Below are 24,245 nucleotides of genomic sequence, written 5' to 3'. Positions count from 1 at the left end.
GTTGAGTTAATGGCCTGAACCAGTCTACTAGCACAGAGCAGGCTATACGTGTACATGTATAACTGTAGATTTCTAGTTAGAGCGTGGTATGTGTTAACATTTTTACATTTTATGTACCTTTGTCAAGAGTATCCATTGGCCTACTATAATCCTCATATTTGAGATTTCCCTTAGAGGTAATCAAGTAATCTGATCCTATAATCCGACGAGGATGAAACGTACAAATATCACTTATACCCTACTCTCCATTTTCACCATAGACCATTCCTGTGTAATAAATAGTATTATCAACATACGTAGTTGTATTGTTTAATATTTTGAGGTTGCTAATTTGCCTGGTCTTATTACATAAATTCTGAACGTCATATTTTATATGTAGGCTATATCATGAATACGTTTGACAACAAACCTACCCACGAAATAATGAATAATAAAATAAAAAGTTATTTTCTTAAAATTATGGTCAGGGTGGGGGGAGGGGTGCACTTAAAATGAATTTCAGGTTCAGTGTGTTGCATCTGTCATGGCGTACACACCTTTTTCGTTTTTATATATCAATGTAAAACGAAAAATCTGCAAGGGGATCTGGGGTTCGCTAGACTGGTTAATTCGCAGTTGTTAGTATCTACAGCCACCAAAATGTTACCAACTCACTGCAATAAACGCATGTTTTGATTAAACTCAAAGGCTGAACAATTTCAGTAATGTTTTTATCTTGCGATTAAAAAACAAAAACACAAATTCTTCCTATGTTCGCTTTACACAGCGTATTGTCCCTTTAGATGTTTGGAATGCATTTGTTTGGGCGAAAATTGCACAAAATCTAGTATGGCCTGATGTCAATGTTTGCTGGAATACTCCAAGTATAATTGTTCGGGATCTGAAAAGCTGACAAAGTGGACTTACCTATCTATCGTCGTGACAAATACAAATAACAAACTGAAATTTCTGTATGGAGGGTATAACATAATAAAAATTTAAAAGCAAAACCGCCCTTACGTTGTTTTAAAACACTGTGTTGTAATGCCACCTTCCGGACAAGAGACGCATGGACTCTTGACTGGGATTTAATTGTGGATGACGGCAACAAACGGCATTTTTCGTTTCTTGGTAACATGTCAAAAGCCCGTACCATATGGGAAGTACACCATAACATTATACAATTCTTTCGTGAAATCAACGGTTCTCAGATCTCAGTAAATTAGTCCGTGGATAAAAAAGCAAATACAATATGCAATGAACCAGTTTCACCGGTAGGTGGTCAATATAACTGGATAAACAGCACGAGACTGCTACCACTTTCAGTAACTGCCCCGGATGGATTTGGCACTTACACAGACACAAACCCCAGTTTAGAAAAATATATGCCCTACATGTTTTAAAATCTGTCTGGCAGTGAAAGTTTCAGACAAGTAGGCTAAGCGTTTTACATGCGAAACGAACACCCCCAGACATATGTTTATATGTTTACGATGGATGTTAAGACGTCAATGCATTAAAGAAACCCAAAAGTTTTACACTTAAATGATAACCATGTTTACGTTAAGACTAATGTACACGTAGCACCTTGGCTGGGAGCGCCCTAACTAGCACGTTCAGTTTCCGTTGTTCTCACCTCAGTTAACCATAATTTCTCTTAAATCCGCCATTGACGTCCTGATGCGGTCCTTTACAGTAGGTAGTTTTGTAGGCGCCCCCACCCCCACCCCCGCACACAAAATACTACCCACTTATTAAAGTGCTCTTCTTCGCTCCTTAATCAACGTGTACGACTGGACCAACTTATCTGACTTTATATATTTTGATGTAATGTGAGAAAGAACAGTGTCAACAAAATATTTCTTTGTAAATAATGCAAAATGTCATAGGGATGAGAGATTACTGTAACTATTGTGTAGCCTCTGTGTTTGGACAGTTAAGACATTCTTTTTCTTTCTGTCTAAATGTTTATTCTCACATTTTCATTATCTAGCTTCCAAGCCAAAATAAATGGGAGACTGATCTTCCTTTACAGGCATACAACAACTGAGGGGCTTGAGCCAGCCTGCCAGTGGTTGTCTTTTGGACAAGGGCAGAATTTAAAGAAGCAAATGTTAATAACAATCTGAACTCAGCCTGCTGCACACTTGCAAAATATGTCTTGAAAATGGCTGATGCCTACCAACCCCGTCTTCCTCCTGCGGACTGTGTTAATCCGGCCTCGTGTGCTCTGCCTGCAAGAATGTAAGTGAAAGGAAGTGAAACAATTGCATATGTGAGGTTTAAACACATACAACTGCAAAATATTTTATTTTCAAGTTGAGATAGCTAATTTGTGCTCATTGGTGTTGTTTTGGTGCTTTGGGTCAAGTTGGAGTCAACTTCATGTTCTATTGTATTGACACTGAATAGTGCACAACAAAACATGCATGTAAATTTAAACTGATGTGATAGCGCCCTCTAGTTTCACTGGTTCAGGGCTGTGGGAACCAGTCCAACCTTTTAGCAAATTATAGCAGGTTCACTTGGTCATGGTTAAAGCATACCATGTGATATTCCATACGGACAATATATCAAACGTCCATCATTTTTTAAAAATCTAGCGCTGTTCTGATTTGAATGTCACAGTAAATCAGCCACAGTTCTGTCTAAGCACCTTGTGGACAATAAAAGCATGCTTCAAAACTGATTGAATGTTTATAACCGCAGATAAAGGAAATGAACAGCAAATATGCTACTTGTCAACAGCATATTATAAGCTAACTTGAATTGTACTTAATTTAAAGCACATCAACTATTAAAACAAGGTCAGTTTATATGAAAGTGAGGTTAAGGTTTGTGTTTGTAAAGTTGGATGCAGGACATCTGGACATCTTGGACATCTTCCATGTTCAGCTATTGACAGAGACACCTCCCCTGTGTGATATTTCACCAGTGATTGATCTAAGACTAGGCAGAGGGGATAAACAGCGCACAACAGGGCTACCTTGGGGCAGAAGTCTCATGTATGACTGAATTGTGCAAAAGTAAAGTAAGGGCATACTATATCACCTTTATCTCTTTCAATGCATCTACTTTCAACGCTTATTCTTCTCAAATGTCAACTGCATAGATAATCCACATAAGGTCGTTTCAGACAAGTGAACATATTTTGTCTTATGATGGGCTGACACAGTGAAGGAGCCCTTTTGCTGTCTCAGTCAACACTGTGAAGAGACTAACCTACTCCATGGTTAAATATGACCTCTCAGTGATTGTGAACAGCTCACACCCAGATCCCAGAACATCAGGATTACACCAGTAATTGGAAAGTACACTTGTCTCACCAGTGCATTTGTTCCCCACAAAGACTAGGCACTCACTCAGCCTCCAGCCAACCAGTATTTGAAGCTGCAAAGCAGAGAGGGGAAATTCAATTACTTGCAAAGAGAGGAGCGTAAATTGCTTTGAGGAGAGGGAATATAATCAACTGTATTAATTTTCATTAATGCAAAGCTGAAAGCGCAGCAATTCAATTTGCATATGAGTAGACGCAAATTGAAGAAGCAGACAAAGAAACAATCAAACTAAGAAAGAAACAAGTACTTCTAAGTATACTGAAAATATGTTACACCATCACAGATTTGACACTTAATTTTTGATGAAGTGTCAAATAAAAAATGGTGTGAATGTTATGAAAAGGAATCAGCTGTTTATAGAAACACGGTTCTGATAATTTAGTAATATTTTAACTAGTGTGAACTGATTATGAATTTATATTCTATTTACGATTTTCTATTGCAAGGACAAAATAGCATGGATATAGATACTGTACATTAGTACTCAGCAATGCCTGTGTAAAGTAGCTGAATAGTCAGTAATGGTCAGTTAGAGTTAGAGTTAGCACCAGATGATTCTTTTAGTTTATAGTATAAAGACAACTTAGACAAGAAAAAAAAAAACAGAACAAAAGGTATAGGAAAAGCATTCTATAATTTTATTGTTCCAGGGTCACTGTATTGAAAGACATTTCCCCAACCACGTGAGAATGCAAATAAATCCGTAATAAATAGCTAGCTGGAGGGCCTGAAGATAGGAAACTCATCTTTAGAAGCTTCATGCACTTTAATTCATGTTACCAAACATTAAACCCAGATTTCCTTAAATGAGGGTTTTTTGATTCATTTCAAAGAATCGTATTATTGTGTATTTACTGTTTACTCAACTACAAATTTCCATTTATTCTTTAGCTGTCATCATATCTAGAACTGGAATTTAAATATGGCAGCAGTAATCAATAACAATAAAGACAAAAAACTAGGGAGAGAGGTATCCAAAATTACCTAGAGGAGTATCACCATAATCAATATCTTTCCTTCAGTTTTTTGGGTTTTGGTAGAATTCAAGACAACTTCCACAGGGCCACATGTATATCAGCTGCACACATTTTAAAAAGGAAATTAATGAGCACTAATCTGTCAAAAATCCATTTGGTGCCAGGTATGGCTGACTTCTGATGCTGTTAGAAGGGATGTGGGTCAGGCACAAAAACAGAAACGCAGACCAATCTGAATGACATCAGGCCAGGTACACTTGAAAGTGGCCTCTTAGCACATGACATATATGTCTTAAGTAGAGGTAAAGGCTTGTAACAAACACTATTCATCATGAAATAGGGCCCATGTCAAAGTAAATTAACATGGATACAATGTAAATAAAAGCTCATTTCTCAGATATGACAGTATCACATGTACTGGAAAACAGCAATTGCAAATCCAGTGGTAATACACAATTAATCTATCCTCTCATGGTTGATTCTATAATCCTATAATGACAAGTGAAAGACAAACCTCACTTAACAGAAATCCGGGGAAAAAGGATTACCACCCCAACACACAACCGTGGAAAATGAATTAACTGAGATTACAGAACAAAATCTCATGTAGCTGGTGAAACGTATAAAACAATGACCAATTTAGCACAGGTTTACTTGTCAATTGCAGTGTAGCGAAGGGCGAGAGCAGTCACCCCACCCAGCCTCAAACCCGGGTCTACAGGGTACCAACCATGTGACTTTGACTGCGACTGATTTCCTAATGTATGATGACTTATGCTTCTTTTTCATACGGGATCATTACTGTTGAACATGTCAATGCTTAAAGTCTGCTAGCAGTAAAGAGCGCTGGATAAATGAATGGAGAATTAATGGAGAAGCATGGTTTCATTCATATTTCCTCATACTGGAGGAAATGTATTGTAACTTGCAGTGCAGGAACACCAAGACAGGTACAAAGTGACATCAATAAATGTGCACTGGCTTGTTTTTCTTTCTCTGAGAAGCCAAAGGGGATTAAAAAAAAACAACTAAAATAATCATTTTTGATAAAATACATTCTGTACAGACATTCCCTTTGCTGTTGTGCGCCACAAAACAAGTTTCTGAACACTGGACACTGGAAAGACAAAAAGATACTGTCAAATCAAAATGGAGCAGCTGTACAACTGTAATGTATATTCAACCAAACTAGCTGAACCATTCAAATCAGCTAAGAGCAAAGCTGAAAATAAACAGTGTCGCTAAAAGCATAATTTTAGCTACACAGCATAAATACAGTTAACTAAATCATGTCTGTTTTTGCATTACACAAAAATGTCAAAAAAATGGAACGCTCATGTAATATTTTAACCATTGTATATTGTGCAATATTTTAAAATAATTTTAGCTCATAATTTTTAGTTCAGCAAGGTCACATTAAGCCAAAAGCTTGTAACTTTTTCAGTGACAAGGTGTAGACACTACAGGGTCTCTGTACAGATGTGAATCCAAAGAACAGATGACAGAATAACAGCAGTTTACAAAAAACATTAATTCCTTTGATAAAATATTGGAATAAAGGATAAAGACACAGGAAACTGCCAGTAGAGAGCCTTAGAGTTCGTCATGGTGCTGCGGCTCCAGGCTGGTCTTGATGAACACTCCCTCCATGGCTTTCCAGTAATTGTTATGGTTAGCACTGGTCATACCATGGACCTCTCTCTGTCCTCTGATGGGGTGGCCATACTGTTCCCCAGTCACGCTCAGAAAGACCTCGGTGCTGGGGTGCTTGAATCGAACAGCATCATCCCGCTCCCAGTGGGACCCGCTGCACTGCACCATCCAAACATCCAGGTCATCCCCTTCCCCGTTCTCCCCAAACGCGCTCACTTCCTGAGGGGACAAACAGCGGTTGTCAGTGTTTAAAGTGACCATGTGCTCAAGGTACTAAAACTAGTTGACAAAGATCTCCTTATTGGTCCTGTACTTCTATGTTTTTGCTTATCAGCTGAATAAATTGTCTCACTGCTTAAACTTCAGCTGCAGTTGACTGAAATGTAACCATTTGTATGGTGCCTGATGAGAAAACAACATTTTGTACAGTAGACCGCTGAGTTTATCAGGATTCATTCTTTTAGCAGCACTGTACAAGAAAATAACAAAAATACAAATCAAATGTAAATCGCCAAGGCCTTCAATCACAAAATCATCAGTTTTGATGCAGCAGTGATGATGAGGAAATAAAACCCATGGAAAATGTCTGGTTGGACATACAGTACAGTATTAGCCTTGCAAAGGGCCACACACATTGCGTGAGCTTAGTACAACCAGACTCTTTCAGTGAGGTTCATTTTCAAATCCTTGGTTTCTCCAGAGGAATTACATTAATATCAAACTCTAATTAGGTGCACAGGTTTAATGGTAACTATATTGGAAACTAGTGGTTTGAAACTTGGCTTCTGAGCACAGCCTTGAGGGCCTCTGATACAAAGATTATTTCTGCATGTGGGGTTAAATCTGTAGCATCAGAGGCTTACTTTCACCAGTTCTGAATGCGAACAGCTGAGCTGAAAAAAGGCAGCTCAAGAAACTGTAATAGATATCGCTCAACATTATCAATGAGGACACTTGATTTGGGGGGTAAACTGTCCCACTTCTCATCAGTGCCCTCTGGCAACTCATCGGGTCATACAAGTTGCTCACTAACAGTGGGAGACGCACCTAGTACACAACAATCTCCATTGGTTATCAACAGATACATCAGATGACCGTATCGCCACAGTATTTAATATAAATATATAAACTTCAGAGACTTTGACACTAGGGATATAAATGACACGCATCTCTGAAAGCTGATTGGTGGTGCCTAGGAAGAGTGATTATTGAGTATTCATTGTTACTAGAGAATGAATTTATAAATTATTTCACATCATGAAAAAACATGAAGTATTACTGAGATTACATATACAATCACATGTTCTTTCATGATGTGAAATTCTGGACATCACCCAACTCTAGAGGGCAGCAACCTGTAGACACTTCACAAATCACAGACAGTGACACAGACAGCAGTGAAAGCGGACACAGACAGCAGCCAAAACGAACATGCATTCAAATCCAGAAACAAATTTTACACATTTTCACATTTTACACATTCACACATTTATTAAATTACGTTTCTGACAGCACCTGGAATTTTCATTCAGACACCAGGTGACCTTTTGGTTGCAGCAAGGTCCGTTGACCATCTGTGGGCTACACCTCACTTTCATCGTGATTTGCTCTTACTGTATGCAGATACATCAGGATTGCCTGCAAGATGTCTGCCCAAAAATTAATATTCTATTCATATGTCTAAACATATTACAACCATTCTATTTTCCTCCTTACACTTAAGAGAAACATTGTTCTGAAAAGTGCCAGAGGCTTCCTTATTGTCCATTTCTGAATAGACGCCTTCACCCAGAATGGCATGTGCTTATATATGCATGCTCAAAAAAGTAATCCAAGGGAAACAACACACAGCAGGACAAATATTACCATACACAAGTGCGAGCAGGCAGTTGCACATCGGCACGCTTTGTGCATATAAAACAATGTTGCTGAGTAACAGCATCACACAGAGGGGCACACGTGACTAGGCGATTCTTTTTTTTCTGAACAAAATCCCTTCTTCAAGAATAGCACTTCAACATTTCTTCATTGTTGAGTCTGTACTTGCCTGACATGACTAATAATGCTGGGGTAATTCTATTCATTTTATTCTCCTTTCAGTGAGGGTACACTTATGCAAATCATTTTTGACAGCCTAGAACATACTTCTTAGTCAGTAATACAGAAATTACTATCATTATGGGCACATTACTTTTTATATCATTAGGAATTCAGAGAATACTGTGTAAATGCATACCTGTTATAATTATTTTAAATCGTATATTTAGTCATCAAGAAAACCTACCTGTATGACTGTGGCTACCAATAAATGTGTCTAATGCCTAGCTACTCAACTTCGGTAGCCACTGGATTCAAACAACCTTATTAATATAAACTGTTTGATAGGGATGTCAATACCAAAAACTCAAGGTACGATAATACCACGATAAAAAGTCCACGATACGATATTTATCGCGATGTTAAAAAAGTAGAAAAATGATGACTTGAAAAAATGTCCTTTATTAAATACTAAATTAGCATTTTTTTATTTGTATAAAATTTGTTTTTTCTTTTAACTTAAAGTGCTTCTGCTTTCCTTCTTTAATAAACTAAAATAAAAGCAGCCAGTCATGACCTAAGCATGTGCAAAAATTGGCATGAATTGTCTTTGGCAATGAATGATTGAACTATGTATGTGCAATTCAGTGGCGGCTCCTGCCAAATCTGTCGGGGGGGACAATTGTTGTGATGATGTATATTTGCAATTGTACCGCCCCTGGTACAATTGCAAAACAAAAACAGTACAATTTTTGACAAGGAGAGATAGTAGAATGCAGCTATACTAGCGAAATAACCATGTAATATCCTGGTAGATTTCGTCACAGTCCCAAGATGGTATCAAGACATTTTTTATCGCGATATTGAAAAATTCGATATATCGTTACATGCCTACTATTTGACCTCCTTTCCTGGACTGCAAGGCGCTAATTCTCTAGGCACCCCAGACTAAGGTGCGATAGTCCATTGCACTTGGTCACGCATTACCTGGTTGCCTGACAAAGGTGAGACAAAATGGTGCGTGTGGAGGTTTCGCCCTGTGTTCATGTGGGTGATCCGTATGGCCTGACCACACTGGATTGGTGCCCCGCGTTGGCAATCTGCATTGGGCTTGCCCCGGATGCGCCAGTAACTGTTGGCATCGTCCGCACTCTCCACTCCAGTGACAGACTGCTGCCCACTTCCTGTGGAAGAGAACAATTACCGTTTTACCATCCTCTGCCACTTTGGAGTGACATTTGTTCACCTCATATCAAATTCTGTTAAGAGAGGGCATTTTGCACGGGCATACAGCAGGTCTTAACCTGAAAGCTACATTTATGTAGGGAAAAAAGTTATCTTTGAGTCAAACCCAACTTGAAGTAAGGTGGGGTTGACAGGAATTCACAGAGCGCTTTCGAGGGTTTTTACTGCAGCTGCAGTTTGTTACATATTCTGAAACTGCCAGCTGTGGAAGTGCAATATCTCCTGAGGATTGACAGACACCTAGCTCAAAGATAAAAAGATACATTTCCCCTTTTGGTAGCATCCACATTTTTAGATACTACTAAAATACGTCAACCTCTGGATGCAGATATGGGATCATGCATTGTTATGACAAGAAAAAGGGCACCCAGGCTGCTCATCAAAAAACTCTGTGAAGTAAGTACAGTAATCATTTAATACAGATACCAGTCTGGAGGTTGAAATGAATTTCAGTTTCACTAAACAATTTCCACAGTTTATGGCTGAACCTTAAAAAATAAATGTTAACTCCCAAGACATTGGCAGGTGGTCACATTCTTTACATTGCGCTGCCTAACAAACCCACATTTGGCACAAGGCAAAAGGGCAAGACTTGTTTGTACACAATTTAAAAGAGTTCAAGCCAATGTGACGAGTACAAGAAGACACACTTGCCTTGTTTTCATAGCTTTAACAAGCGTTATTTGCGCTGTTCTTGTAGCCTGTTGTAAGTAGGGGCATTTTGTGCAGGTAAATCATGAACGAACAGATTCTACAGTAGCTGGTCTGCTGAGCACCAGAATGGGTGAACGGGGTGGTCACGTTTGACTTCCCGAGAATGACAAAATTTCTTTAACCATTCGGTTCTGATACAGTCTGTTCAGAGATAAGTGCACACAGCTGTCACAGAAAAGTGCTGATGCACAACTTACCTGAGCCGTATTTCACATCGTGGGAGTGCAGTCTAACGTTGTGCCGTGTGTTCAATAATTTCACCAGGGAGCCGCATGTGACATAGTTGAACTCCGCTTCTCGACAATCGCACTGTAGTCCAATATAGATCGTCACGACCAATACTGTAAGGATGCGCACATGGATCGCCTGAATTAAATTCATTTTTAGTGCTTTAAACAGAGAAAAGACACGCGAAAGCAAACAACACATTCACATTGCAGGGTAGACTGTAACCAACCACAATTTGACAGGTCTAGAAGCAAGGAAGCGAACGTGGTCCACATGCTGCTCGGTGGTTGGCTGATGTGCTTTCCGGTATTGAACCAACCGTTGATCTTAATGGTTCAGTCTTGTTCTCTCTCTGATTGGCTCCAAATTGTTCTTGCGATTATCTGCTGGGTAAAACCGTAGCTGGTTACGGGGTAGCTAATACTGCTTACGGTAAAAGGAATAATGTTCAGGGAAGTGACCGAACATGAATATGGTGATCAAGAGAGGCACAGAAACTTGTGCGTTATGAAAGTCTGTGACCGTATAAATACAATCATTTGCATAACTTACTGGTTGTAAAGTTTTCATCAAATGTTAGCCAGTTAGTGTAACAGAACATTTCCAGTACATTCCAAGAAATTTTGGCCTGCGGTGTCAGGATGTTATACACTGTTGTTGAACTGGACATACAGACTAGAGAGAAATCTCGATCTCGATGTGTTACTTAGTGAGAAAGGAGAAAAGAGATATAATCAGTAACTCACAATAACACTTTTTGTCCAGGATTATTATGCCATTTCTAAGTAATATTGCTAAATAAAATCATCGATTAATTTACATTGTATGGTGCAAAAAAATTGCAATGGCCAAATTTTGTATATCCACACCTCTGTAAAGCACTGAACTGTTAATGGAATGAATATATTGTCAATAAGTGATCCTGACAGTCAGAATTGTCAAGATTTGCCACTTTCTACTTATCATCACTGCATACATGTGTGATTTGTGGGCTATCCTATACGTCAAGTACATAAAGCAACATGATGTCAAATTGGATTGCATATAAAAATAAAACATCTGAGATTGAGGGGCAACGGGATTTATTTCTACACATTATCTAAACATTATTCTAAACATTATCCATGTTTCAAATGATGCATGTGAAAGGTCATGAGAAATGACCCAGTAATAACACTGCAGGCATTATTTCACAATAACTAAACACTGCAGCTCCGTCAATTATTTATATAAAACATGATCAAAATGCATATCAGGCCGATTGCTTTATCTTTAAAACACCGTGCAAAAGTCTTTCTTTCCTTGAAAAAAAAATGCCCCCAAGGGTGTTTATTTTTCTAAATACAATCAAGAGCACTTTGATATTTAAATTGGTAGTGTCACATACACAGAGCCAGGTGTCTTACAGCGTCCTTTGGGCAAACATTTTGTTTGACAATTCTGAGATTGACACTGCGAAGTCATCGACAAAACGAGGCTGTACTCTGGCTTTGAGCGACGAGTCAAATGTACCCATTCTTGATGACGTCATTACTTTGGTCTGACAAGGGCGGAAGTACCGGAAGTAGGTGACCACCATCTTAAGAAGCCGAGATCTATACATTAAAATTGCGTGCCTGTCTAGTAACTAAGGTAGTGAACAATAACTTAAGTTGCCAGTTTAGTTGTTTATTTGTGTTGTTTAAGGCACGATGTCTTGTGACTCTCCTGAGAAAAATGCCATGACTCCTGCGAAGGCTGTGGTTGACGTGTGTAGGGTTTGTGGGAACGATTTTGCCAGCAAAAAGGGAAAACACAACTTGTTGCAGGGCAAGGACCTGTCTGTGCGGCCTGACTTCACAGAAGCTCTTGAGAATTTAACTGGCCCAGTCACGGCGGGAGATGGCCAGCCGATGGCTGTGTGTGACTCTTGTCGGACCCAGCTCAAACGGTACCACAGATGTGCTGCTGAAGTCGATAGAATAGGCAGCGCTGTCAAGGAGCAGTGTAGCGCTAATGTCGATCTCCGGCGAAAGAGATGTGCAGGGAATTCCCCTACTGTGGCACCTGTCCGAAAGCAGCTCAAATCCTGTACGACACTACATGCAAAGGGCATTTCACTACCAGGTAATGTCAGTGGCTCCCCAACAAACTCAGCGAGTAACACAGTAACGTTACAGGTGAACTCCACACTACTAACACTACAACCCTCTAAACAGATCTCTGCACGAGTTGGTCTGGTTCAGCCGGCCGTTGTGCTGCTCCCCGCGGTAAAGCAGGAGTTGTCTGGAGATGGACTCGCCATTGATTCTTACCAGCAACCTTCCAGCGTTAAAGTACCAATCCCAGCGATCACGCGTACTGTGCCTGCGCGGCCCAGGCAACAGCAAACTGTACGCGAGTTGCTGGCGTCCCGGAATTTAAAACGAGAAGGAACTGTTGCGGATTCCAGCAAGCTAAACCCACAGCAAGCTGAAGACACAAAGGAGACCAAGGTGAGCAGTTAAGGCATAGAAGATTACACCCGCTTCACAGAGAGCAAGGACACTGAAACTGGCCATCAACAAAATAGAATACAAATGGAACTGTCTTCGTGGTCACTTACACCATTTCAGTCTTGTGTAATGTAACGCACTGCCTTCTGTCAATGTGACCAGTATGAATTAGGCTACATGCCATTTAAAAGCAAAGCAACGTAAGCTGGCACGTCAGAAATTGATTTCGTGGTTGCTGTTGACTGTGGAGCCTCTCCATAATTCAAGGTGCCTGATTGCAATTAAATTTGAGTTTGTGAAAGGACAAGGAAATGTCTTACATTTTCTGAGTTGGAACTATGGGCAATGAGGAGCAAGCATCATATCCATTACAGTTATTGTTTCATTTTTAAGTTACTATGAATAGCATTATTGTTACAGCACAGTATTGTTACCTTAGAGCTATTATAAGGTTTGTGCACCAGCAGTGCATTGGTTATTGAAGAAAAGTACTATTGGAAGACCTCTAAAATGGCAACAGTGATTTGATATTTATGATTCCCTGTATAAATTCCAAGTGATATGACACAACCCACTACCAGATATAGAGCTTTCATGGACAGCCACTTAGTTGTATCTCTGATACCGCTGCATTTCCTTTGTGTTTCCTAGGTGATTTTGAAGACGTCGTCAGGAATGAAGACTCGAGTCCTCCGCGGCCCTTTTGAAAAAATCGGAGAAGATCTCGTACAAGGACGCTACAAAAATCTGCCCAGGTCAATTATGGCTGTTCCAGGTTTGGCATACTGTGTCACTAATGAAGTGCTAAAGTTGGTTGACAAGGAGTGCAAGGAGCTGACCAGCAAGAAGTTTGATTCTGTACTGCGGCAGAAGACCCCGTCTGCACTGGCTGACTTCACATGGGACAAAGTTTTGAAAGAGTGGGAGCAGACGGCGCCCAACTTTCTTAAATTCCTGGAGTGCGCGAGCACGGTCTCCACGCAGAAGGGGGCTAAGGGCCAGCACAAGGCGGCAGACGACACAAAGAAGTACACGATGGCCATGGCTGGCGTCACTCTCCTGAGGGCGCGTTCCAGGGAGATGAGTGCGCCGATGTACCACAACTCGCTCGTGATGCACCACGGCGGCGCCAAGAAGAGATGTTTCCGGAGACTGGCCAGGCTCGGCATCTGTGTCTCCAGCAGAAGCACCCTTCACAAACTGAAACAGATGAGTCGGTCCTGGGACAGCCAAATCCTTGAATGGAAGAGGGATGCCTGCAAGGCCAACACGGCCAGTGAAAATCACGCTGAAAGCTCAACAGCTCACACTGGTTCAGCAGAGGACCCTGGGAAGAATAACAATCGGGTGTGTTTATACAGAGTATAACATTTTCTGTGTTTCTTCTACCAGTACAATTACAGTTGTACAGGCCATGAATGGACTGGAATGCATACCTTGAATATCCCTGGATATATTCTACATAATGTTTATGATATGCTGATAATAATTGTTGAATAATGGTGCAGAGATGTTATAACGATGTTCTAAGATATTGTGATGTTGTGAATATTGCGATATGGCCTTCTGTTCTTAAAAAAAAATAAATACTGGGCTCAAAGACAAATGTTTGCCACAGTTACGATTAGGTCTGAATTCCTCTTATTTCCTTTTCCTGCTCCAGGAAACTGTTGCCGCTGACATTGGTTTTGCCCAGTCTCTCTTAGATGCTGGCAACCTTGCAATTCAGACACTGCTGTCAGAACCAGGACCTCCTCAACGCAGTACAAGTCAGGTGTGAGTTTTATTTATTTATTTATTTATTTATTTATTTTTGCTAAACCCACTCTTCATGATGTGTTTTTGGCATCACAGATGTTGTTCATCAGAGCTGGGGTCAATTCCATTTCAATTCAGTCAATTTAGGAAATGAGTTCATATTCCGTTGTTTAATTGAAAAATTTAGCTCATAAATTGTATTTAAGTTAATACTAAAATAGAATTGATCTCATCTATGTTGTCCATTCATGATGTCTGCTATAAGGGCAATGGGCTGTTGTTATTTAGTTTTGCCAATCAGAGTAAATGCTACCTTGGCAGTGTCAGTAATAATAATTATAAATATTATAATGGTAATAATCAAATGACACTACTTTGAATGGCCAGGGGTTTTGTCAGTGGTGGGTTGGATCTAAGATTTTCTCTCTTTTTTCCTGCAGGGTAATGATGCAGCTAATTCAATGCAAATAATCAAAGACAGCATGGACCACACAGTCAAATTGCACAGTGGCAAGGAGTGATCAGTTGTTAGGCTTGTCCAGCCATCACTATACCCCAACTCCACGATTGGGCGTTGATGGTAGTAGCTGATATTTGTGCATTACTGCTGTTGGCTGTACCTCTACTTGGTTAAGGGTAATTACAGATGGAATTAGGCCATTTTGGCATGTCCCTCTCATTTGTACTGTTGTGGTGGAAACTGAGGCAAAGTTTCATATTTGTGTGTTAGTCATGATTAGTTTCAGCACTTGGGCCATTTTTGCCTGTCTGGGGTTTCTCACTTTTAATACTCTCGTAATGATGCAGACACAATTGTAGTGTCATATTAAAGGTCTTCACATGTCCCATTACAGTAGGGACATGAGGTTTGTTCTGAGTATATGTATAAAGTCTTTCCACTTTTAATATAAAAAGCCTTTTTGGATTTAATTTATTATTTATTATGAGGTGACAGGTATTATTCGATGCAATGTATCAAATACAATATTGTTATGACTAAGCTTCCCTGCCTCGAAAACAAATCATTATAATTGGCTATAAAATGACATATCTAGAGTAATTGTGTGAGTGCACAGGACCAAACAAATGAACAAACCCAAAAGCACCACAAGGCAGACTTCCCAATCCAAGGTGGCCAAAGATGAACTAACCGACACTGGGGATCTCCTCACGGGCCAGTGTAGCAGAGCTGAAGTGAATAGCTCGTGTGAGTCCTGCGTAAAAACCTTAGGTAGCGGGTAGCAGGTAGCCGAGTGGTTGCAGCGGTTATGTCACTCCCTGAGACCTGGTTAACTAGCATTGTTGCTAACAGGCTAGGGGCAATTTACCTTTAGCTCAACTGGCAACGACGCTGACTGTAAGGGGTTGGCAGTGAGCGAGTTTTGAACCTAGGTTCGAAACTCACTCACTCGCTTACCCACACCCGTTACACGAGCAATGTCTTTTGGACTCTCACAGCCACCGGAGCCACAGCAGTTGGTCATTTGATGTTGAGTTAGATTATTTTTAAAATGATTGCACAAAGACAACAGTTCAGTGGTCGGCTTCATGAATCTGATGGCAAACAGGTGACTCCCAAATATGCATTCTTGTGAGTTCCAGTGACATAAAACAGCACATCAAATGACCTAGTGCTCCAGTCATGGTAGGCCCCCAACACACACTGTATACTGGTGTCCGAGCAGAAACAGTATTTGCAAATGACTTAATAGTTGTAAACCCCCAAACAAATGTTGTCCACTAGTGTTACGGCCACGGTCGTTGCCTGGGATCCTGTGTGCACATTTAGGGTCACAAATTTGTTTAAATTTGTTAAAATTAATAACGATCCATAAATATTTATTTAGTGGTTAGTTGCAGAATAAGTTATCCTCATAACAGTAATTATCCTTGGGCTTGAGATAAAGTCATTGTAAAAGTGCATCTGTCCCTTTAATTGTTTTGGTTGGGTCTCATGGGAAGTGGGCGGAGGGATTGAATGCCAGTAGGCATAAAGATGGTTGGTCATGGCCGCCTCGGGGGCCTGAGAGTCGCAAGCACTGTTTGAGCGCCGCGTCTGACAACAGAAGACTTCCAAAACCACGACCCGGGGACTCACCGCAACCTGGAGACCAACCACAGGGTTGATGGTGCATGCCCGAAAGGAAGGAGGACTGTAGCTGACTTTTAGAAACTATTTAAACATTGAACAAACGAAGGAGTCGCAGACGGAGCTGGCGCGGTCAAAGTTGAGGACTGCACGCTGGAGCTGCCCGGGGACACGAGAGAGATCATATTGTGGGTAGCGTGGCGTCTTGACCCGGTAAGCACCTTTATCTTTACTGACTGCCATTTCAAGCCCAGGATAATTCTTCGGGATATCTTTCATGGGTTTGAGGGAGGCGTGCAGGGAATGTTAGGGTGTCGCACGGGAGGGTTTCCATGAGGCATTACATTTCTTTACCCCTAGACAACGGATGCTTATAGCCCTGTTTTGGCTCCTGGTTTACCTCCTGTGCACACCTGTAACACTTCTTATCCAGACTTCAACTTCATAGTCGCAATGTTTCCAGTCAGCTTCAAAGTTAGCTGCCAAGGTTTTCTCTCCTCCTCTTCCATTCAGCAATTCACCGTTTTACGCTTACCCGGAAAGGAGGCTGCTTTATGAAGGTAAATATGTTGCAAAATGCAAGAGCTTGTAGACTTGATTTGTATTGAAACATGAAAGCACTATACAATACCTGTACTTCTCACCAGAAGTCATATGACAAACTCAAGTTACACTTTTTCTAGAAATGAGCCTTAAGAGCCTTAAAAGAAGGTCTATATTTCACATGAAATATAGTGTAGTAGCAATAGTGATGAGAGGATGTGATGTTAGTCGACTAATTTTTAGTGTTGCAAGTGGTGTAGTCAAGTTTTTGGGGGCCATTCTTACCAAGTAGTATTTTACTTTGATATCACCTCATCATGCCATTGGGGGGTTAAGTAATTGTTTATCTACATTGCTAAAGAACAATAAAATGACTACATGTGTTTGAAAGTAGCATGACAATTATTCATGGTGTACACCTATGCATGTAGTGAGATTTTTTTAATCCATACAATAAACACTGATTTTAGTATTTATACGTTTTGTTACACATGGTAGTGTGTTTATTTTCTGGAAAAGCTAAAGTTTTGGTTTCTGTAGCTCATTGGGAATTTGACTAGATCCTTGGCTAAAAAGCATTGATGTCCCCTTCCTTGGAAAGACATAAAACTGAGCTACATATCACTACATCACAAAACTAAATGGAATGCCTACCATCACACTGGTAGTTTTGTCAAACTCATTACTTTAGAAGGGAACAGGAACATCAGATGCCTGGATGCCACTGGACCTGCCAAGTCTTATCATACCACAATCGTACCTGTAAATGTTATTCAGAGCTCTTTTTCCTGTCATAAAATGTGACAAATATATGTAGAAAACTGCAGTGAGAAAGCTTATGTTCATTTTGTAGTTTAGTCATATGAATCAGCTTCAGGTCACACTGCTGGTGGCATGTTTGCTTTCAGCTAAAGAAGGCACAGTAGAATACTGCTTATAGTTGCTTATAGGAGAGCTCTTGAACAGCTGGGAAACCACATGTAATGAATGTGTCTGTTGACACTATTGAAAGTATACTGGCAGGACATAATGTACGCAAATATTAAAGGCAGGAAACTTGTTAGGTTATCATGATGTATTTTTAAGTGAAAATGGGTATTATATGGCTCTAAATTAGGCACTAATTCCAGTGATGTTCAAATATTCACACTGCTCCCTCATAGATTGAAGGGTACTGTTTTCTTGTTAAGTTCAGTTTGGAAGAATTTCCAGGGGTCAACAGATAGGAGGAACTAACACTAACCAACCAGATTGGCTAATTTCACAAACTGAATATATTGCAGCTAGATAATGTAATAATAAAATGGATTTTTAAATGAAGACAACTGAAGTCGCTGTCAGCATTGACAGTAGAAGTGCTTTGCCAGCAGGGATGCTGTGATAATGGGGGGGGGGGCAACTATGTGTAAAGTGAGCTCTCGTAAACAAAATATTCATAAGCTTTACAGCTCTAGCTTTTATATGATTAAGGAGATCTGATGATAAAGCAGCTATCTTTGGAAATTCCCTCTCCCAAAAAGTACCAAAAGGTGTTTCAGTTTTGAGACAGTGTAATTCCTTTTTTGTTAAAAGGTGATATGGGAAAATACTGACCTTGACATTGATTGTTTTGGTGCCACAAGGACGCAGAGCCTAGTTAATGTCGTAACGCACCCAAAATCATTTAGAGCCAAAGTGACCCTTTTGGAAATTACTTATTTTCCCAAATAAAAAGGTGTTTCATTAGCAAAGTTTCAATAAACGAATGGCTGTTTTTCTGCTCTGATGGATAGTTGACTGCTAAGCAATCGTGCATGTTTACCAGAGAGATACGTGGGAATTTTACTCCAACTGCTGTAATGAACGGTGTCGCTGTGTTTGGAGTGCTCAAAGATATGAGACCAATTGAAAGACCTACGTGTGAGAGGTCCATAAATAATGATACAACCGAGTGATGGCCCTCTGACCACAACAGAGAGAAGGCCTGTTGCCTAAATTAAAAAAACAACACTGACCATAGCCAGGCAAAATGGCCATCTGAGGATGGTAACATGATCTGATGTTGGCCATCACGAGCTGAAGATCCGGATGGATGTTAGCATTTGGAGAATCACTTTTAGGACAGAGTCAAATTTTTTTGATTGTACAAGTGGTTCAAACACATTAACACTATAAGATGCCACATTTGAGTATACAAGATGAGAATAGAGATCTCTGAGATTTCAATACACTGGCTGCATCCCAGTCTGATTAATTGCTAACTTCTCTTTTCTGACAGAAGTGTCACCATCCTAAGGGCTATCCAGATCCCACCAGCTATCATTTTCTCCTTCATATCAAGGCTGTAGAATAACTTCACTTAAAGATGGCTTGTTTCTGATGGCTCAGACATGATTGTAGTTTAAAAACTTCCTTTAGAATTTCCTTTAAGTCTGTATCAGATCAAAAGCAAATAGTTAAGCACTTTGCACAATTTGCAAGTGTTTGTAATGAAATAAAATGCTTGTTACGGAAACCTGAGTATTTAAATGAATTCACATTGTGAGGTTTCTGACTAATGATACTGATAGGACAAAGCATATGTCATGTAACTCACTTTATAGTAAGCCTTTGCCTTGATGTCATAACTAGCTTCAGCCATGAAGGGAGAGTGAAATTACTGTGCATTGTGATTGGCATTAGAATTAGCATTCATCAAAGATAAACACTCTCTGTGTACTCTTATTTTAAGTAAATATAAGTGTACATGAAGCTGAAATTTGTCTAAAGCAAATTGATCTATTTGATTACATCAAAGTTTAGAAAAAATACATATAGGTGTATATATAGGTGCTTGAGATATATCTCCTAATTGCAAACCCAATTTTGAGCAAAATTGATTAAATAAAATATTAAAAAGGTCAGTACAGGAGCTACTAGGATACAACTGGGGAAAAAAAAAACAATTTGTGAAAGATACTAAAATGTCAGGTAGTAGAGAGAAGTTTATGGATGATGGTTCCAAAGGTTTTTGCATTACATGCCACACACAGCTTGCCAAACTGGATACTCAATGGCAAGCATCAGATAAGAGCAGCCTCTGTTCAGGTCAACAGATCACTGGGCTAATGGATGCATGTTGTGCTTGTCCTAAATTGATTTCAGTGAACAAACAGCCGATCACTGCTACCGCCATCTCTTTGCTGCACGTGGACTCTGGTGAACATGCTTCCTGGGGATGGATTTCTGAGGACAGTTGCTGACGAGTGTCCTCAGATTTAATGCCCTCCTCAGCCCACTGTCACTGCCTTGCCCAGTCAAGGGTGAACTTGGTGATGTCAGCAGAACATCACATCAAGCATGTATACAAAGCAGCACCAGAGAGGTGAACGAAGGCACAACTTATTTGGAGTGGGACAGCCATTGTATCATTTTTCTTCCTTTAAATACTATATGCAATATTAGACTTGAATATCTGTGATGGTGTTTGAATTCTGAATGATTGCCAATAATGCATCACTGGACAAAAATGACCAGAGGATTGTTTTTTTTTCTTTCATTTTTTAATAAACAATATAAATCAACTTGTATTAAATCCACCTTACAGCTGACAGTAAATACAGACCATATCAATAGCTATATCAGTTAAAAGGGAAAGGGTTTGCATGTTTAATTTACGTCTTATTCACTTATTCATATTCATTAAGAAACAGACATTTAGGAACAATATGTTTCCATTAAACCCAGATAATTTTAACTTTTTGTCTTAAACAGTTGTCCAAGTGTAAAACCTAGTGTGTTTTACTGTTTGCTTTGAATATGTGTTTGTTTATTGAACTATTTTGTGAAACTTCTGATTGATATCAGGATGTGAATAAAGACAAAAAACCAAGATTACCCTTGGACTGTGTGGAACTTAATTTCCTGTGGTTTGGTCCACGAACCATTTGTGTAGTATGAAAGCAAGCATACTCATACTCGATTCAAAACAAATACTGAAAATGGCACCAAACTGCATAAGTTATACTTGGCCAGATTTCAGAAATGTTAGTAAATGTGCACAAATACAGTAAAATTACTCATGTATCGTCACTCAAAATGTGTTTGCAAGGGTTTTTTTCTTTTCAAAAGCAGCATCTTCCTCAAAGAGACACAACACTCTTAGCTATGCCGTTTCTAATACAGTTAAATGGTGAAAGCACCAGATGAAGCCAGGGCAACACTGCAACTGTGATTGATTACAAGCTTGACCTGATGTGAAGGAAAAAAAAATGTCTCAAAATGAGTGGTATCAACCAGTGTGTCATACTGGCTTAACATGCTGGAAAAGTGAGAGCAGAGGACATGGGGAGGGTGTTTTCCATCACATCTGTATGCTCTTCATAGAAATGCCCAGTTAAGACAAATGTAAAGCAAAGCTTGACTGAAAGCTGCAACATGAAACCAACAGAATTCTGGTCCATGTTTAGGGGCATGTAGACCTCAACTTTCATTACTTCACAAATTTAAGTTTTGTTAAGCGATTTAATACGAGTCAAAGTGAACCCTGTTTAAAAATTGGTATAAATCTGAAAGTGGGCCAGGGTGCATATCACAGCAGGTCAACTAGGTTGACAGTTCCCTAACATTGTTCTACTTTGGCATGCCAATATCAAACCTCTTTTAGTAACAAGTTTAGAACAAAAACAAAATTAAGCTGTGCTGATACCTTATAGTTAGATATGTGTCTGTAAAATCCTGTTGCTGAAAGGCTTGTGCTGGAAGCTCAATATACATTTCACATGGACTACTGACATTTTCAAAGGCTCTCTTGTGATTTATAAGGAAGGTGTCAGGATTTGTTGGGACTGATTATAAAGTTTCTGTGTGCCAAGTAAACCATAGTAGAGCTACTCCATCCTGGTGGGCTTTAATTCAGTTAGTCTTCTACCTTTCATTAAAACGCTCAGAACTGGAAGAAAAAAAAAGTTGCTTCAAGAACATTTTTATAGGTCTGTAAATCTCCTTGGTTTGATTAAGACATTTAATATGGCCTGGTAGTTAGGCACCTAGATGGCACAGACTCCACACAGAAGGCTATAAGCACTGAAGCCCTCCAGCACCACAGTAATATTAGCCAAGGTGCAGACTGATTGAGAAAGGACACCATCGGTAAAAAATGGAAGCGAGACATTCCTGAGGGGGAACATCTGTTGTTAGTGCCATTAATCTGTAGTAACAAGCTCTCAGTTCTGTGATTCAGAATGGAGTACACGGTAATGAACATTTCCTCTACTTGCAGCTGTACATTGTTAAGTTTAAGAATCGGCTGCTGTCTCCCATTTCTTTACTGATACAAGAATCAAACACACGGCATTCATTTAAAGTCATACTTTAATAGGTTGAATACCCTGTCTAACCTTTGGACCTGTGCTTGTAACTGGCTGAAGTTGCCCCCTGTGGTAGGTATGTGCACATGTACACTTTGGTGAGGGGTTAATCATCAATGCACTGACTCTCCAGTCTACAGGAAATATAATACCTAAATTCATTGTCTATAGTGGCCTCATCTCCATCCTTGAATTTATTCCATATTGATTTTGATACCTTTTTAAGTTCTGGTATTTAAAGGCATGTACATTCATAACTGCGGGGGGGGGAGTTTAAAAGTTTACTTTCCATTTACTCCAACTGTATGGCCCGAAATGCATTTCATAACTAGGGCTGAGTCAGATATTCATACGTTTAGTAGCAATTGCTTCCTAGCACCCACAAGCCCTCACCTGCCAGCTATTTGGTAATAATTTTAAGTTTAAAAATGTTGTTAGAACACTCGGCAATACAAACATGCAGGCAATGTTGGGGTAGCGCATTTAAGCCATGGTTAGAAAAAGACTGTGGATGTTCTGAGTGTTGTGTGTCGTTGGGCAAGCACCACCTTACCTGTGCACTGTGGCTCACACAAGTGGAACTGGACCAGATGGAAGAGACCCAATCAGGATCTGCCGATTATGACCTAAACTCTAAGCGTTCCTACGGCTGTACTGCAGACATATACAGTGTGTTCAAAGGACTGCAGGTACACTTGTTAACAGACGCTTGCTTAAAAAGAAAGCTATCCCAATCACTTGCACAATATGACGGCATCTGAATAGGTTTACTACGATATGGTCATTTGTACTGAATGGCAAATTCATAACAAATGACAAGCGCTTAACCCACTATTATTGTCTACTATTGGGCCTGACGACAATTTATTCTGTGTATGCCAACGTCCCATTCAACACCTTTTGGACCACCTGACTGAGATGTCAAAACTACACAAGTAAACTCTATACCCTACTGGTTAGCTCACAAAAATGGCTGGTATATGTGTATAAATGTTTAGGTAACCATACAATTGTATGTACTGGCACAATTTGGTCAAATTGATGAACTTTTTTTTTTTTTTTTAAAGAAACCAACAAAAGTAGGTGTTGCACACCTAAGCTTGTTATATATATAAACAAAACAGATTACTGCACAAGCACATGAAAGTAAACCAAGTATCTGCATGCTTTTTAAATGAATAAATATGACACTGACTTCTGCACTTGGAAGCAAAATGAAATTGTGTACCTATTAAGTAGATGGCCATATCTAATCACACTAAAGCAATTAATGGCAGTGAACTCAGGTACTTAGTACTTAAAGTATGGTGCTCAATGTAAATAATGCTGGGGGTTATACATAAAACATGAAGTCCTGAATGATTTGTTTTTGCTTTGTGTTTTTTGAAGCTACTAATAGGTATCTAGGTATAATATAATCTTGATGAATCTCTACTTCTAGTTCATACTGAAGTCAACTATACAATATGTCCCTATATTATGACTGGTCTTGCTTTTTAAACTGGAGAGTTAAGCACAACTGATGGAAGGTTTCCATGGCTACAATAGATTTATGAACAGTGATAAGCCCAATCATTTACCTAAGAATGGCCACAGACAAAGGCATAACAGATAATACTTCAGTGACGTCAGATGAAAGAAAGTTCCAGAATTTGCAGTGAAAAAATACTTCTGCAGTAATCTTTTAAAAATATATAATTATGTTCAGTCACACACACACGTTTTTTTTTCCTTTTTATACATTTGTAATTGGTAACAGTAATGGTGACTAGGCGGCAATTTGATTATTCAATGAGTTACAAACTGAAGATAAGGAAATCTTAAAAAGCTAGTTCCACAGAATACAGTGCAACTTAGGCAAAAGTAAAAAGGAATACAAAACA

General features: G+C 39.6%; 2 protein-coding genes across 4 annotated transcripts; one reads left to right on the top strand and one right to left on the bottom strand.

Moving 5' to 3' along the window:
• Positions 1-5,607: 5,607 nt before the first annotated feature.
• Positions 5,608-10,405, bottom strand: LOC118778033 (stromal cell-derived factor 2-like). Its single transcript, XM_036529347.1, has 3 exons — positions 10,141-10,405; positions 8,972-9,168; positions 5,608-6,166 (listed from the first exon to the last, which is right to left on the bottom strand). The coding sequence occupies exons 1-3, from the start codon at positions 10,370-10,372 to the stop codon at positions 5,888-5,890; spliced, it is 708 nt and encodes a 235-aa protein (XP_036385240.1). The 5' UTR covers positions 10,373-10,405; the 3' UTR covers positions 5,608-5,887.
• A 1,364-nt stretch (positions 10,406-11,769) lies between these two features.
• LOC118778331 lies at positions 11,770-15,153 on the top strand. Of its 3 annotated transcripts, XM_036529829.1 has the most exons (5): positions 12,096-12,277; positions 12,370-12,645; positions 13,297-13,992; positions 14,309-14,419; positions 14,844-15,153. In XM_036529829.1, the coding sequence occupies exons 1-5, from the start codon at positions 12,167-12,169 to the stop codon at positions 14,922-14,924; spliced, it is 1,275 nt and encodes a 424-aa protein (XP_036385722.1). In that variant the 5' UTR covers positions 12,096-12,166; the 3' UTR covers positions 14,925-15,153. The 3 variants fall into 3 exon arrangements, with proteins under 3 accessions (XP_036385721.1, XP_036385720.1, XP_036385722.1); XM_036529828.1 differs by having other exon boundaries at positions 11,770-12,645; positions 14,342-14,419; XM_036529827.1 differs by having other exon boundaries at positions 11,770-12,645.
• The last annotated feature ends 9,092 nt before the right edge of the window (positions 15,154-24,245 follow it).

The sequence above is a fragment of the Megalops cyprinoides genome, chromosome 5, assembly GCF_013368585.1.
Source record: "Megalops cyprinoides isolate fMegCyp1 chromosome 5, fMegCyp1.pri, whole genome shotgun sequence".
Lineage (NCBI taxonomy): Eukaryota > Metazoa > Chordata > Actinopteri > Elopiformes > Megalopidae > Megalops > Megalops cyprinoides.
The sequence above is the reverse complement of the archived record's forward strand: the minus strand, read 5'-3'. Positions and strand labels throughout refer to the sequence as shown.